This window comes from Dendroctonus ponderosae, unplaced genomic scaffold, assembly GCF_020466585.1.
Source record: "Dendroctonus ponderosae isolate FM_Combo_2020 unplaced genomic scaffold, Dpon_F_20191213v2 Dpon_F_20191213_3, whole genome shotgun sequence".
NCBI classification, from domain to species: Eukaryota; Metazoa; Arthropoda; class Insecta; order Coleoptera; family Curculionidae; genus Dendroctonus; species Dendroctonus ponderosae.
Window position 1 is genome coordinate 10,530,867 of NW_026018508.1, and position 16,796 is coordinate 10,547,662.

A 16,796-nucleotide genomic window follows, 5' to 3' on the forward strand; every position below is an offset into this window, starting at 1 on the left:
AAAAGAAACAGTCTAAATAAAGAAAAAATATCAATTTTCAAAGCAGCAATCAAGATTTTGGGGCTTCAAAGGTAAAAGCGTGATTAAATAATAACTTTAAGCGTTTTTTTAAACAAAATCAATTAGAATAATAAAAATAAAACGGAATAAAAACTAGATTTTAAGGCATGCATTTTAAGGCTTGTAAAACAATCAAATTCAGATTTTTTTGTTAAAAACATTATTACAAAGAAAATGAGCAGGTGAATAAAACGCTCAAAAACTACAAGAAATCATTGAAAGCAAATATGAAGTTGGCTGGGAAAAATGACCAAGATGTTTGAAGAAAAGCGCAAAAGCAGCCGTAAAAAAGAAATATTCCATTCCAGATCCTGTTCAGTAAACGGGTAATAAATATTAGCAAATTCTGATCCATCCAAAAAATATATGACGAAATCAGTGGATAACCTTGTATTAATTACATATTTATTTTGCCATCTTCACTATACGAGATTTCGGCACAGTCATGAAATTCCTAATTAATTATACTTTAAAAATTCATTAATAATCGCACACCTTTTGTTGCATTGTGGTTGCAAAAAAACGCTTTACGCCATTCACTTGATTAATGTTACATAATTAAAACAAATATACTGTTCTAATTGAAATACATATTTAATCCCGACTTTTTCGGTTGATGTAAATTGCAAATGATTTCAGATTTATTCCGTCGTATGTTTTATTGCAGTAATTCATAAGAAAGCAGAAAAAACGCAAATAAAATGTGCGGAAAAGTGTGCAATTTGTTAGCATTTCGTGTGCTAGTGATCGGTGAGAGGAATGTTTGTTCATCAATCATTAAACTTACTAGACACAGAAATGTGTAATGCTGACCCTAATTCAGTCAAAGCATTACTGAGTTCTTGATGATAACTGATGAATAGTTGATTATCTGGAATATAAAGCATGCCCTGAAGAAGTTAAAATAAACTTCAACTATATTAAAACAACAAATATGAATGCATAATATTATTTTTTGAGGAAATTTACTTAAATATGGAAGGGAACTAAACTGCTAAAGAAATGTTCACATGAGCAAACGCTGTGTATTTTCGATCTATAAATCGAAGAAGAAATGAAACCGTTTGATCTGCATTAAAAACCCACTAAATAGTACTTTATTGCCTTTTCATCAATCAATCAAAAGTGTTTAAGCAATAAAAAGCCACTTTTGCGAAGGAAATTAAACCCTTATCAACGTTTCCCATATTTTTCAGAATAAAATCGTCCTTAGAAATTTGTCACCTCAACCCTCAAACACTCAATATTTTCAGCATCAACATGATTTAACAACTATGGAATTATTTAGTTAAGTGATTAGTTCATTCGCCATTTATTAGTGGGTATTAATTAGCAATAAATTACTCACAGTGACTATCGTTGTATAGCATGGAAACAGCAGCATTATCGACATTTTCTCCCAACATCACATTGACCAGCTTTTCGATGAAATCGCGGACTTGCTCTCTTTCCAGCCGTCGTAGAGAGTCGAATTCCGGATTGCAGGGCACTTCTGGATTAATCATTATATTGAAGTAGCCTGAAATAAAAAAATATATATCCTACTTTTCTGGAGAGCTTCCTAACAGAACTAGAACTAGAAATGATTTAGCTTCAACTTAAGTTAAAGATCCAGCGGAAGAAGCAGAATAATAAATTGAATGAACATGAAGAGGCAATGAAAGAATAGAAGAGTTTTAGTAGGTAAACGGCTAAGCTGGACAGTGCTTATAAGCGCATTTTCTAACTCTTATCGATAACCGAAAAAAAGTCCTACCTGAAGGATTAGGAGTGATGGCTTTCACGATTCCCCTGAACCAAGACTCCGATGGCTTCAAGCAGTTCTGGCAAATCCATCTTGTGTGTTGCACAAAAGTGGCACATTTCGCCGTGCAGACTTTAGCACCGCATTTTCCACATGTTACCAAATCCTCGTTTAAGATGTTGTTGGTTGAGTGCAAGTACGTGCCGCATATTTCGCAGTACCATTCGGGTTTCTTCTTTTTTGCTCTGAAACCAACAAAAAACATTTTTTAATATAACGATTATTGTTGCTTAATTATTTTAATTATATTGTCGCTTAATGAATATTGTATTTTTTCATCAAACTTCAATCAATTTTAGTTATTAATGTAGGTAATTGTAAATTCGATTCAGTCATAACAACATGAGTGAGGAAATTCGAGTAGTTTTGACCCAGAAAGCGAAATTTGAATATCAGACAGTTAAGAGCAAGATTATGCAAAACTTCATGTTTTTCGTCCCGTTTTTGCTCGTTTTTCGGAATCATTTCGCAGATAACTAAATGGCCTTTTTAGAAAGTGAACCATCGATAAGGAAATGTTGGCAGTTTTCTCAAAAAAACTCTTGATTTCAAGAAGTCATGTTTTTCGTCCCGTTTTTTGCTCGTTTCTCGGAAGCAAAATGAGCAAGAGCACAACGAACTTTTTCTCAAAGTTCTCTCATAGAAAAAACAGATAAAAGCCACACGCATTATTTATTTTTTTAAATTTCCATTTGTCACATAAATTACACACCTCAGCAAGATAGCACATTAGTTTAACCTTGTTAAATGGAATTGTTAATAAACAAATTGGATGATGTATTTTCAATGTTATTATTAAGCTAAATTGGGTCAAGTTTGGAATTACACATATCTCCTTCATATGAAAAGTGCGGGCGATTCTAAAATGCATTATTTGTATTTATTTATTATTTATTTATTTCAATTGCAAATTAAAATATTCCAATACATTTTAAAACACTTTTCGTACAGTATAATAAGCTTATGCTGGCTTTTAAAAACTTTAAAAATATTTTATATACAAATATTCTACAAACTTTGAAACAGGTGATTCACAATTTAGTATTTGCTAAAATGAGGACGATTTTTGAACCATAGAACAACAATTTAAAAATTGCGTTAACGCTTTAGCAGCCAATTGAATCTACATAATTTATGGGTTTATTTAAAGGTGTTTTGCACTATCTATTTTCTAGTGAAATTCAAGGTAAATGCATACAGTATGAGCGCAAATGCGTTTTAACTATGCACTTACATCAATCGTTTAATCTAAGTTAAGTTTTTGAAATAATGGCAGTTTGCTATTTTAAGATTTCACAAAATTTAACAAAACACCACACACTATTTATTTTAGGTAAAACAATGTCATTTTTACTCTTTAAGCTGAAGCGAAAAGTAATGTTGAAATATTTTTTTGAGGTCTGCACTCTTTTAGTTATCATTTTTCTAATGTTTAATAAAAAATTATAGAGAGATGTGCTTTGAAGATTTTAAAATATGCGAGATTTTGCGACTATAGAATGTACGTTTTTGAACATACTTGTATACATTTACCTCGATTTTAAACATGTAAGAAGAGAATGTTTTGAAATAACGAACCCATAAAGTATGTATTGTAGTTAATTACTGGACTGTTTTTACAATTTGTTCAAGTTGTTCTTGAGTTTTATATTTTTTCTCGATAAATCAAAACTACTCATATTTAGTATATTATCTAGTACTTAATAATTTCGTTGCGTACAGAATGAAACAAGTTTGAAATTTATTGAAATTTTGTATCTATTTGAAAGTATTATTTAAATATGGGCCTTTTAAAGCTAAATATGCCACCAACAGCTTGAATGTAGATGTTTCCATTTGAAGTTGGACTAAATAAATCTAATTTGTTAACCAAAACTTAATTTGTAGCTCTCCCTAATTGGAAAAGCTGCTATTAATAAATATCAAAAGAAACTTAAATAAGACAATTTAACAAATCACTCTTATGATCTGTGCTACCTCTAAAAACCGTTCATATTTAAAAAATATGCATCTTAAGAAATTAACTTACATATTGAAATATTTTGTTGAATTTCCTTTAAAAACCGCTTTATAAATTGAATTTTAATTTACCAACAAACAATGACCAACTTTTAGCATACCAATGGGCCTGAAAAATACACCAAAGCAACGACAAAATAAAATAATATTACAAAAACCTTTTTTCTTCGAAATCAAGCCAGCATCAAGTGAAATACAAAGGAAGAGGACCAACGCATTTTTAATGAAAACAAATCGAAAGAAAAATTGATTTAAAAATATGGGTATGCAAAAATATGACTGACGAAACGAGAATTTTATGAGCGATTCAATTCATGCATGGTAAAAATTCATGTAAATTGCAAAAGCTGGTTTGGTCTTGGAATTTGAAACATGCAGATGTACTGTAACTCATAGTTAGATATTCCGAATCCATCGACCGTAAACCGTTCAATTACCATAAAATTCATATTAGTTGATAAGTGTTATTTGGTGGGTGGTAATCAATGTAGGTAAACAAGTATAAGCAAGCTGCCAGTCTCTCTGTGTAGATATTCTATTCGACAATGTTTATGTAATATATTATTTAATGCCGCCAACCAGCGTGTCCTACTTAAAGACGAGAAAGTGCATTTGCGAACGATGTAATCTGTAAACACTCTTACTTTTCCATGTGGTAGACATCTCAGTGTTTGTGTATGGTGGCAGTCCATGTCGTTACGAACAAGTGCTTCTGTGAGGTTTTTTTTTGTTGTAAAAGCGGGAGATGAATGGAACTTGTACATAAACTGACAAGGTGACCATGTGGTTTTTACCGCTGCTAGTCAGTGTTCAAAGTGTTGGGGTGAAGGAAGATCATCCCCCTGGGACTCAAGCCAAAACAAACACCACTCATTTGGATGTATTTATGTTGTTGTTTTTACTGTGCACTTTGGAAGTGGTTGTTTGTAAAATTATGACCCACGACGAAGAAAGTGAGATTCATGGAGCCTCAACAGTTCGAAGATCCCCGGTTGCTATGTTCTTCGAAAGGGACTGAGGAAATTGGATGTGATGGTTAAACTTGCCAAAGGAAAGTTTCTAAATGTATTTTTAAACACTTTCCTGTTTGTTTTTATATGGAATATATTTATTAATCTTTGAAGTTTTCTTCTGGGAGACTCAACATTTGTCTGCGTTTTATTTTGCAACGACCTAACAGGTTTTAAAGTTATCTGGCTTTTCTTATAGCATTGGCCTAGATTTTTATTACTCAAGAGATTGGAAGATTAAATATTTGTTAGTGCTTACAATGCATATGCCACGGTTGAGTTTGCTTGAATATATGTTCTGTTTCTAGTCTGGGACACACTGTATTTTATGTATTTAACTCAGATTATAGGAAATTTTTATGTAAACCCTAGGGGAATATTTTCTTTTTCAACAAGATCAAATTGGGATGATTTGCATATATTAAATGTTTTATTCTGCAACAGCTTTCTCTCTCGACTTGAGAAATCAGAACCAGCAACAAAATCAATCAAAAAAATTTCCAATTTTTCATTGAATTCTTAATTTGTTATGTATCTTATGATGTAAACAATTTTTTTACTTCAACTTCTCTTGGACGCTTTTTCCTGTATTATTTTTAGTCAGGAATCTTGCTATACAGAGTGACCCAGTCGATGGTACCAAGAAATGATAGAAACATTTTTTGCCTGCGTGATTGTGAAAGTTGACTGGTATCAAAAAAATCACCCTGTACTGAAATTAGAACAAAATAGATCAAAGGAACAGTTAAAAAAATTGATAAGAACTACTATAATTAAACGCACTTTAAAAAGAAGGTGTGTTTGTTTTTGCCTGCTTTCGACCATAGGAGCTTCCCAATTACCCTCAAAACCCCAAGTTTGGTGCATTTTGAGAAATTTAATTTAAAATTTCACACATTTCACATACTTTTTTGGCTGCTTTCGAGCTAAGGAGCATCTCAATTCTGTAAATTTTCTGTTTGGGGCATTTGGAGGGATTTATTATTTTTCGGAAACATCGACCTCCACCTTATGAAATTTTGGGCAAAAAAAGAAATATCTTTACATGCGAAGTTTTACCGCTTTTGACCTAAGAAGCTTTTCAATTATATCAATTTACGGCGTTTGTCGCATATTCAAATAAAACATTTTTTAATGAAATTTATGGGCAAGAAAATAAAAATTTTACATGCCAATTTTTTAACTGCTTTTGACATAAGGAGATTTCCAATTATGCAAATTTACTGTGTTTGGAGCATTTTGAGAAATTTTATTTTTTCGTTCACCTCCAAGTTATGAAATTTTCGGCAAAAAAATAAAAACTACAAATGAATTTTTTACCGCTTTCGACTTAAGGAGCTTTTAAATTATGTCGATTTACGGCGTTTGTAGTACATTCAAATAAAACATTTTTTAATAAAATTTTGGGCAAAAAAATTAAAATTTTATATTCGAATTTTTTCACACCTTTCGACTTAATTCTTGCTTAATTCGTACTTCCCAATTATGCAAATGTTCAGTGTTTGGGGTATTTTGAAAAATTTGAGTTTTTTTCATCACATCGACCTACACTTTTATGAAATTTTGGATAAAAAAATAAAAATTGTTGGAGTAACTTATAAAAACCAATTAATTCCAGAACGATACGAAAGTTCCACGTAAGAAGCGCAATAGAACTACAAATATGCGCAAAATAATTAGATATTTTTCTAATCTAGTTCGTTCTATTTCAAGTAACATGAGAAAATTTTGTTCTATTGTATAGAATTCATTTTTCGTTCATCTTATTAAATTTCTGTTAATTTTGTAAAATTTATTAGTCGTTTTCAGTACTTCTAAACTCACTCTACTCGTACTCTACTTTTGAAGCAGTTTTTAGCTTTTTAAGTACTTTTTTCCATTAGCAAAATTTATTTATCTAAACGGGACTAAAATGAAAATATAGTTTGAATGATCCGAAAAAATCCTCCAGAAACTCCAACAGAAATTGAGTTTATTCGGGTTCCACCCAAGCATCAATGTTAAAAGAAAAACTTTACTTGTATTTTGTCCAAAATCAATTGAAAATATTGCAAAAATGACCGACCAAGAAATAAAATGTCTGATTATCTGATAGGCGAAAAGACGCAAATCTGGATTGAGCACGGACTTGCTTATTTTGCTTTCTAAATATGAAATATATTTTAGTATCTAAAATAAAGTCGGAACTTAAAAGTTTCTGAAAACAGTATCCAAGAAGCTGAATCTAACTAAAATGAAATGAAAGTGACACACATTTTCGTTTAGATCAATCTTGTGCTTTTTATTCAACATTTGTGTTTTTTAACTATAGGTTAACGATACATAAGGAACAAACGAATGTACGCATTAAAAACAATTGAGTTGTTATTGGAAATAAGGAAATATATGGAAAAAATACAGATTTTTCTGCCAACTTGTCTCCTAAATTATAAAAAGCTGTTGTAAAACACAGTAATAGATAGATGCGGACAAAAAATCCATATATGTAGATAAAAGTATATGTATGTCTTAAGCAAATTTTTGGAAAGTGAAACGAATGCCAATCAACAATAAAACTCGCAATTAAATGGTTTTAAAACATACCTGCTTAGTGGAAAAAAATTAGTTAACAATACCACAGTTGCTCTCAAGAAAAAGTGTATGCAGCAATTGATTTCAAGTAATTTTCAACGCTTAATTACTGCTGTTTTCGTCAGTAGTCCAAATAATGAATTAATAAATTTAAAAAATACCTTTCTATGTTCTAATGTTAAGTTCCATTAAATTCAAACACGCACTAATCCAACCAACTGCACTATACAAACTACTTTCTATGCAATCAATCAATCGATGAAAAAGTGCATTTTTTCTGTTACTTTTTAATCAGCAAAAAAAACATTGCACACTACACGTGTAATTTACGATTGATGTATGAGAACAGAGATCTGGTTTTGGGGTCGCTTAGGATGGTAAACCGGAATCGCGCCATCATTGGATGGCCATTGATCCGGAGCCAAAACGCCGAACGCATACAAATCGGAACACACACTCTTTTATAGTTTATTTGAATGGAAAATTGTGTAAATTAAACACTGTTCTTGCACAATTTTCGAACAAGCCACACTAATAATAGAGCGTTTAAAAGCAGCAAATACAAAGCGATGAAGATGATTGCAAAATAACATCGCACCGTGCATGAGTTAATTGATATTAACTAGGTACTGAAGCAGAGGAAAACCTGGACTAATTTATGTATGTTAAGTGAATTATCGTGAAGTTTACTGCATCTACCGTAAGAATGTGTTGAATTTCCATAATGCCGTTACAAGCAATTGATGTATGCCATCATCAATGCGCTTAAAAGGAAAGTGGACTGAGACTGATTTAAATTAAAAAACAAGCAAACAGCTAAAAGAAGCACTGGATTTAGATTCATTGCTTTATAATCAAGGATATTCCAGCTTGAAAACTGATGCGTAAATAAACAATTTAAGCATACAAGTAAAAAAGAATTGTAAATGTTCTTCCATCAACAGGAGTTTCAGAAAATTTCATAATTTCCCAACTTTTTTGGTTTGTTTGGATCGTTTGGAACATTTAAAAAGCGGCTTTGAGCTTTTAGTTTAAAGTTGGACGTTCTCGTGGCGAAATTCTTCAGAAAACTTGCCTGATTGTTGAGCGAGTAGTTAATTTAAATTGTATTAGTTGTTTAAATTTTTAAGTTTTATTGCTGATTCCTTGAGGATTTTATTAAAAAGCTCTTGTGTACATCGATGCCTTCCTTCCACTTTTCGTCTCTTTTTCAACAATCCTTTATAAAGTTGCGCACTTTGCTTTTTAGTTTGATATCACAACATTCTTCAATCTCTGTAATTGAACTTAATTAATAGGTTCATTTTTTGCTTCCTGATTATCAAATACGTTTTTAATTCTCTTGAAAACTATATTTTTTAGGTCAAACTTCTTCTTCCATTTCCTTTATCTTCTTTCTTCTTCGAAATTCGACACTTAGTACAAATAATTGTAAAAGTCTTTTTTCGAGCCTTAAAGTGTATGCGCTATATGTACGTATTTTAATCTATCCATATGCGACAAATAAATAATTCCGTTGTTCATTAAAAAATAAAAATAAACCAAATAACCAACGAAATAAGTTGTAAGAAACACTTCAAACCTTAAACTATCTACAGCATATTCGCTGGAAGACAACTTTTGAATATTGAACTTAAATATTAAAGTTGTCAACATTACCTAAATTCTACTTAAATTATTAACATCAGCATCTTTTCCACGCCGGTCTAAAAGCCCAAAAAACTCAACAGTTTCAAGCAGCATTGGATAATAACTTGCGAATTTTTCCATCTTTTGGGCATGGAAAAATTCTTCCTAATCGCTGTTTTCGTGCAAGTGATGTTTGAGATGCAGAAACCTCTAAAAGTACTTTTTTCGTATACATTTGTTCTCTTTCCGTATTTCCTCGAATTTTTTTTAACTTCCAACTAACTTAACTTTCCAAGGTCAAGGTTTTGTTTGTCATACTCGGGTTTTTACCAATGGTTGAAAAAATTGGTTTAAAAATCACTATCTACTTTAATTTTTTGTACTTAATCATAACTTTTTTTCCTTGCATTTGAACTTTATTAATAGAGGAGTTAGAAATACTCTTCAAATGTTGAATTCACATTAATTAGTCCTTCCTGAAGCAAATAGAAGAATATAGAAAATTATTGAAGCAAATAGAAATTAAAAACCAGATTGATTTAAAAAAAATAATCAACATTATTCAGTCTTCAATGCTCTTAAAATGCAGCAGTTGAGCAACTAAATTTACACTAGTTGTCAGCCACTAAACCAACACCCAAAAATCTAAGAACTAAAAATAAATTTAAAAACCTAAAAATCCATATCTCAGGATGTCTCAGAATCTCAATCGGAATTAAAATGAAAATCCAAGTCCAATCAAGAGCTTAAAATAAATAGTAATAAATAAATAAAAACAATTTTTTTGTTCTCATCAAATAGTTCAAATATAGTGCAAATTATAGTGACTGTTAACATCCATTAATTCTTATTTCCTCATTAAACAGTATTTTTTATGCAGTATAAAGTGGTAGGTTATTGTTGATTGTAATTATTTTTCAACGCCCAATTATACATTTTAATCTCCGTCTGAATGGAAATACTTAACAATAATTATCAAGATTTCAATCTACACCGAGATCTACTCGATTTCGGTAAACAGTTTTAAAATATTGAAAAAACCGGCAATATTTCTATTTATTTATGGCCGAAAGTGTAAAAAAATGTTTTTAAATATCCAATATTTCCGCTGGCAAGCATTCGCTTATGGTTCCAATCAATATTCGCGATGTTTTGCAAAAGAAAAATACCCACATATATGGTCTGTTCCAATTCCGCTTGCAAAAATGTAAAAAGCGACCAGAAAATACTAATTGCTGATTATACAATTTGGGCTAACTTAAACACGATACCATGTTGCACTCTATTAACTTTAGCGTTTTTGCTTGTATAGATGAAAGTCGAAAATTAAATAGAATTAACGATAGCACAAAAAACCTTTTCCAATTCCATAATAATAAGTATTATTATTTTGCGAAATTATGTTCGATAATTGATTACTATTGGTTCGGTTTAAATTGGATTGAATGCACAATGTTAGATAATAGAACAATTTCAATCAATCAGTTGAAAATCGCCAGTTTTTTGTTACCTTCTCTTCGTGCCAATTCCCTGGGCCAATACGTAACAGAATCCGGAAAGTAATCCGGCCAGGACACTAACTCCTAATCCAGTTGTCAGCAAGGACACAGCATCTGAGGGCATTTTGCTCCTTTTGATTGTTCCACCAGTTATCACACAAACGCCTTTCACATAGTCACATTTCACCGAAAAGGGGAGCATGTAAAGGGGGATTTGTGTCACAACGATCACGAATCGCCCTGTAGGTCAAAGAACCGTGTCATTGTGTTTTATTGATACTGAATCAGTTGGATGCACTATCAATAAATCGACTTCTTCAGTGTTTCACTTGTGTGGCCGCTTCATACAAATAGCTAAGTTTCTGATACAAAAATGTTTTTATTATATTCTGATACTGTCTGCTGAAGAACCCAGGTCCTCTCCACTTGTGAGTTTTGCCGAAAGAGCAAAAAAATAATCAAAGAAAATAACCCGAAATTAATCACATCCAATATCCAAGAAGCGCAATTATAATTTACAGCTGTTTGGTACTTAACGGGAAAGAAGGAAATGAAAGTATCAGCTCTGAGTTATAAATTTCCTCCTCTCAAGGATGCCACTCGTAAATTCTTGTTTAAACCACCGATAAATTACACATTCCCATTCCATTACAGGCTAAATGGTTAGATTGTATACTGTCGCAAAAATGTTCCTTAATTATTATTAAAACCACTTCCAACAACGGAACTGGATTGGAATAATTACATTAAATCAATCATACAGCGGATTTGTGAGCAGGACATGTATAATGTGTAAAACAAATTGAACCAGCATCCATGTAAATCGGTTTCCATTGTTTCGCTTAAATTACTGACACACTTTGAAAATTGCTTGGAAAGCTGGCAAATCATCTTAAAAAGTTTATGTTTCATTAATATTCATTAGCTGCAGACGTCGAAAAAAGTTGCTAGAACGTGACAATACGCCTAAAAGATCACGGGTAGATGGTTTCAACATCATTTCCTATCTTAATTATGTTTATTAGTTCAATATTTGCCAGGTGATTTAATTGTCGTTATTAACATGCTTCATACGCAATGTTCGCATTATGTAGATGAAATTCAGTAAATTTTCTTGTTAACAAATAGTTCAACACTTTAAAGTCTGATTTACTGAAATGAAATTTCAGGAAATTTCATCAACAGTTTTGGTTTGGTTGGATACTTTCATCCAGTTCTCATGCGTAATTAATTTAAATTTGTATGAGTTTTGTTTCATTTTTACTTTTTTTGCTGACTGTTTAAGGAATTTATTAAAACGCCCTTGACTGTACACTGATGTGTTCCAGTTCGTCTCAATTTTTCAGCGTTTTGTTTACCTATTTACAACTAAATGATGGAATCGTGATCTTCAGGTATAACTAAGGAAACTTTTGGAAATATATTTCTTTATCATGATGACTCTTTTTAAAGTTGCGCACTTTTTAGTTTGGTTTCCAAATATTCCTCGACCTCTCTAATTGAACCAAATAACATTCATTGCGTTCAATTATCAACTACGTTTTTAATTCTCTTGAAAATCTACTGTATTTTTCTTCACGTAAACTTTTAGTGTTAAATTAATCCAAATTTCTTTATAGTTTTACTTTTAAATGTACCTAACTTTAAAAATTAGCCACAGAAAACTCACAGAAACAAATTGGTTTTAGTAGTTTCAGGATAAAGAATATCAGCAAATAATTTCTCTTCATAAGTTTAACGTCTTTTTTTCTTCCGCCTTTAATCATCTAGAATTTTATCCAGTATAAACTGGAGGGTCAGTGCCTTTTCGCAAGTTGTACGTTCACCGTTCTCCAATCATTTTTCCTGCTATAAATTTTTCGAGCGAAACTGATCTTAAAAATCTTGAACGATTCATCTTATTTGCAATTTTCTTGCCGTTTTCAATCGCGTTTATAGTAAATTGACTTCAGACAGAAGGCTTTTTAGCTGAAAATTTGTTCTTTTCATACATATATCCATTTTTGATAATTTCCTCCTTTTCTGATATTGTCTTTTTTGGACCATAATAATCTGCCCACGAACTTCAGAACATAATTTTTCTGTTTACAATTTGTGCGTTTTGTATTATTAGTTTTCAGTGGTATTTGCGGTTTTCGATAAAATAAAAATAAATAAAATAAGATAACAGTTTCAAGAACAGTTCAATTTTTCGAATCAAAAGAAAGTTTATTTTTATTTTAAAGATTTAAATATCTGCCTGCGAACTTCGAAAGCGGTGAGGTTTTGATCGCAATAAAAAACGTCTGATTATTAATAATTACCTTTCACGATTGTCTTAATTTGGAATTAAAGCAAAAGTAATAAACCTACTTCAGTTAATTAGTTTCCTCCAAAGTTTTTGATAATATTGGCAATTTGGCAATGAACATCTGCTTAGACACTTTAAAACCTGATGGCAATAAATGTAAATTTTACAGTTTCCTTGCGCTTGTAAAGCTCAAATCAAGACATTCTTGAGATGTGTTACAGTGACGGGATCCTCCATTCGTTTTTTAGGCTCACGTTATTTCTCAGTTTTATCTGCTGAGTTTAGGTTTTCAGCTTGTAAGCAGCTGCTTCTTACATTTTAAATTTCAAATTAAAGTGAACGCGAAAAAATCTTAAATTTAAATAACCCTTTGGCACTTGAGAAGTTGGTGCTTTGTGTGCCTCTTTTCGACTTTGAGGAAATATTGAATTTGTCTCAATCAGTTTCAGTTACTTCTTTATTTCTCTAGTATTTTTTTCTGCTTCAAGTCTGTCGTTCTTTTGCATAAATTAGGAAATTTTTATGCCACTTTTACATTTAAAAATACTCGCCGAACTTTATTCACGTAAAATTATATATTTATAAATTTCCTTCAACGCAATTTTGTATAACTTTCTGTCATTTGAGAAAATCGAGCTTTCTACACTTTTCCGTTTCTACAACTTCCGCTTTCAACAATTCGATTTAAAAATAGAGCAAAGTCGCCCAAACACTATGTTTAAGATACTTTTTCGATTTATTTTTTTGATTTCTTATGTTTATACTCTCAAGTCGCGTTTTTTGCAAAAATTAATTAATTCGCCAACAAACTGGAAAAAACAATTCAATCTCGAAAATTGAAATGTTTCCATAAAGAACTGTTATAATTAACAACTTATAACAATACTGGACTTATTTCTTCTGCTTTTGAAGAAAGTGCTTTCTTTGGAATATACATGGTGATCCACTTTTATCTGCAAGACTTTAAGGGCATATTCTACACCCAAAAAAGTGTTAATTTGGTTCACAAGTGTTAATTTGCGGAGGTAGTGGCTCTTGAAAGGGCACCCCCTCAGCGCGTATATTTTTCACATTTATTTGTTAACCGCAAAAGGGAAGAAAATAAATCTTATTTCCACAACTTGTTAGAAGAAGGCTTGTAAACGTTTCCTGAAACTATACAGATTTCAAGTAGAAAAGTTCGTCTTGAGACTTTTTGAAAAAGTCAATAGTTGTCGAGTAATTTGAAATTTTCCATACATGTGCATGACCAAATCCACGTTGTTTTAGGACGTAGAAATTCTTCTCAAGGAAAATACTAACGCTCATTGAAAAATGTTAAATTACTCGAAAACTATTACATTTTCGAAAAAGTCTCAGGACACGCTTTTTTAGTTAGAAACTATTCAGTTTCAGGAAAAGTGTCCGATGTTTCTTCGGTTTGTTGTGACTTTGAAAGTTTTGTAAACATTTATAGAATAGTTATAATATATATGCAGGCATTTTAAACTATTTTTTATTTTTCTAAAAATGTTTTCAACTCAAATAACTGTGTTAGGGCTTGAAAAATTTACCACTTTGCACTTTTCGGAGCGTGACAATTATTTACAACAACTCTTAATTTAGAAATGAAGCAAAAGGCGTCAACCACTGTGTTTAGGGTTAATTTTCTCTGCTTAATTGTTAAACCTGCGTACTTTTAAACAAATTAAAAATGTTCAACATGTCTCAACTTAAAATTTAAGCGAATACACATAAAGAGGCTTCAGATGCATAAAAATGTAAAATAAACCCGGTAAAATAATTTTAGGACGGTTTTTGCTCATGCTGATTTTTAAACTTCAGTTTTATCAAATACTTTTAATGCTTTACACCTTTAAGCTCGAACTGAGTTAAATTCCACAGGAAAATCACATTTAAACCAGATGCGCACCTTTTTTTATATTTTGATGCGGCATAAACGATTCTAATTAGCTAGAAGGTGTTATGGGCGTCTTATGGTATTAAATGATTCTATCACCTGATAGTGTTTACGGCAAACATGTTATCAGATTTGAATGAGTTGCAAACAATGAATATGTACCTTCAATATACAGAATTGTTGCAATGAACGCCTTATGCTAGTAATAAATTTAGTAGTAATGGAATAAAAGGATTGTAATCGCTACAGCAGTTGAATTAATTGTTAATAAAAAGACTTTTTAGTGTTTTAAAAATATTTGAAAAATTCAAACCCTCAGCCCGCAATAATCCGATCGCGCACAACACTTGAAAAACTGCGGAAAAAAAACGCAGAAACCAGCCACAAGTGAAACACCCAAGAAGTACCGAGGAACCGCGATCACGTACCGTACTCTCACATAACCGAACCAAAGTTTAGACGGTTTTACCGCAAATCACGAGATAAGTAAAGCGACTACACCTGAAGGCAGCAATCTGACGTACTTCGACCTTGCGAAGGTAAATAAGTGATCAACGGAATCTTCGGAAAATATCCGCAATAGAAGCATTCCATCATTGCATTGAAGATTGAGGAAAGAAGAAAGTTCCGGCACCAGTGATCTTCAGGTGTGGTCTGTAGTACTACGCCTTCTGCCTTTAGGCAGGGAATGTGTGGCACTTGAAAGCTTTCGTTTAAATCGCGGAAAAAAATCAGTTTGGAAAGTCAATTTCTTTCTTTGGATGCTGCAACAGATAAGTCACACGTCGTGTGAAGCCAATAACACTTTACCTTCGCCTGTGACTGCTCAACCATCTGTTTTTCATTTAAAACTCGAAGTGATTCGATTTAGATTAGAATTTACGACTAGAACAACTCATGCGGTTTGTGGGTAAAGTTCACTGTTTTATGTGTAATTTTGCAAAAATTGCAGGTACATATTTTGACGGTATATGAAACATTACAAAAAGTACGCTTTCGCGAATGGCTCTTAATAAGAATTTACAAGATCACCCTGTATATATATAGTGCTTTATATCGAAAAATGTAGACAGTTTATACAACTTATAGATTGATCAGAACACATTTTGGGACATTATTTTAAGCAAAATTTATCCTTTCATATCTGGCACCATTCTGCTTGGATAATGAAAGGTGTACTTTTTTTAAACTTTCACATATTGAAAGTTTTAAAATAAACCGCTTTTCCTCGAGCAAATTGTTAAAATCCTAAAAATGTTTTTTGCATAAAACACTCAGAGCGTTCAAAAATTCCAACCCGAAGTAAACTGGGGGCGTCTTCTAAACTACTTGATTTCAATGCCATTTTTGAAGCATTAAAAAAGGATCAATTAAAGTTAATATAATATAAACGTGCAATGTAATGAAACTAATTACAGTAAAGTCCGCTTATAATAAACCCGGTTATAGTGAACTTTCGGTTAAAACGAACTTTTCTCCTTTAATTGAAACGTCATCCATAAAAACCAACGTATTTTTTTACTGGTTAAAACGATCCCGTTTATAACGAACTTCTGGATATAACGATCACTTTTTGGGTTAGTTGTATATTCACTTTCCGTTTATAACGAACTTCCACGCTCAACAACAGCTCAACAAACTCAGATGAAGATGTGCACAATTTGGTCGAAGAACAAGTTAAAACCAAATTGAGTGATTTCGATTTCTTCGAATATGTGAGCAATGATAATGGCATTCTTACAAGAGAAATATTGACCGATGAGCAAATTATAGACTCCGTAATCTCATCTACAGCTTTAAGCGATAATGAGGAAGATGACGATTTAGGTGAAACTGATTCTACTGTAAACACTAATGCTGTTCCAACCATTTCTGAAATGACGAAAAAAGTGTGCGAAACTCGGAATTTTCTACAATCACGCCAAGTTCCAATCATATCTGGGAGTCATTTTGTGATATTGAAAACTACATAAATAACATCTATTTTTGCAGTAGAAATGTACAAACAAAAATT

The 16,796-nt window shown here is 31.8% G+C and overlaps 1 protein-coding gene across 5 annotated transcripts in view; it reads right to left on the reverse strand.

Annotated features, from left to right (window-relative positions):
• Window positions 1–15,313, reverse strand: part of LOC109535752 — a 37,072-nt gene extending 21,759 nt beyond the window's left edge. Inside the window, exons 1-5 of one of the 5 annotated variants that reach the window (XM_019901721.2) lie at window positions 15,211–15,313; window positions 10,604–10,832; window positions 1,817–2,049; window positions 1,409–1,579; window positions 848–931 (exon numbers count right to left, since the gene is read on the reverse strand). In XM_019901721.2, the coding sequence (XP_019757280.2) occupies window positions 848–931; window positions 1,409–1,579; window positions 1,817–2,049; window positions 10,604–10,794 (679 nt within the window). In that variant the 5' untranslated portion in view covers window positions 10,795–10,832; window positions 15,211–15,313. The other 4 variants (XM_019901720.2, XM_019901722.2, XM_048664536.1 and 1 more) reach the window with 4 other exon arrangements.
• Window positions 15,314–16,796: the final 1,483 nt, after the last annotated feature.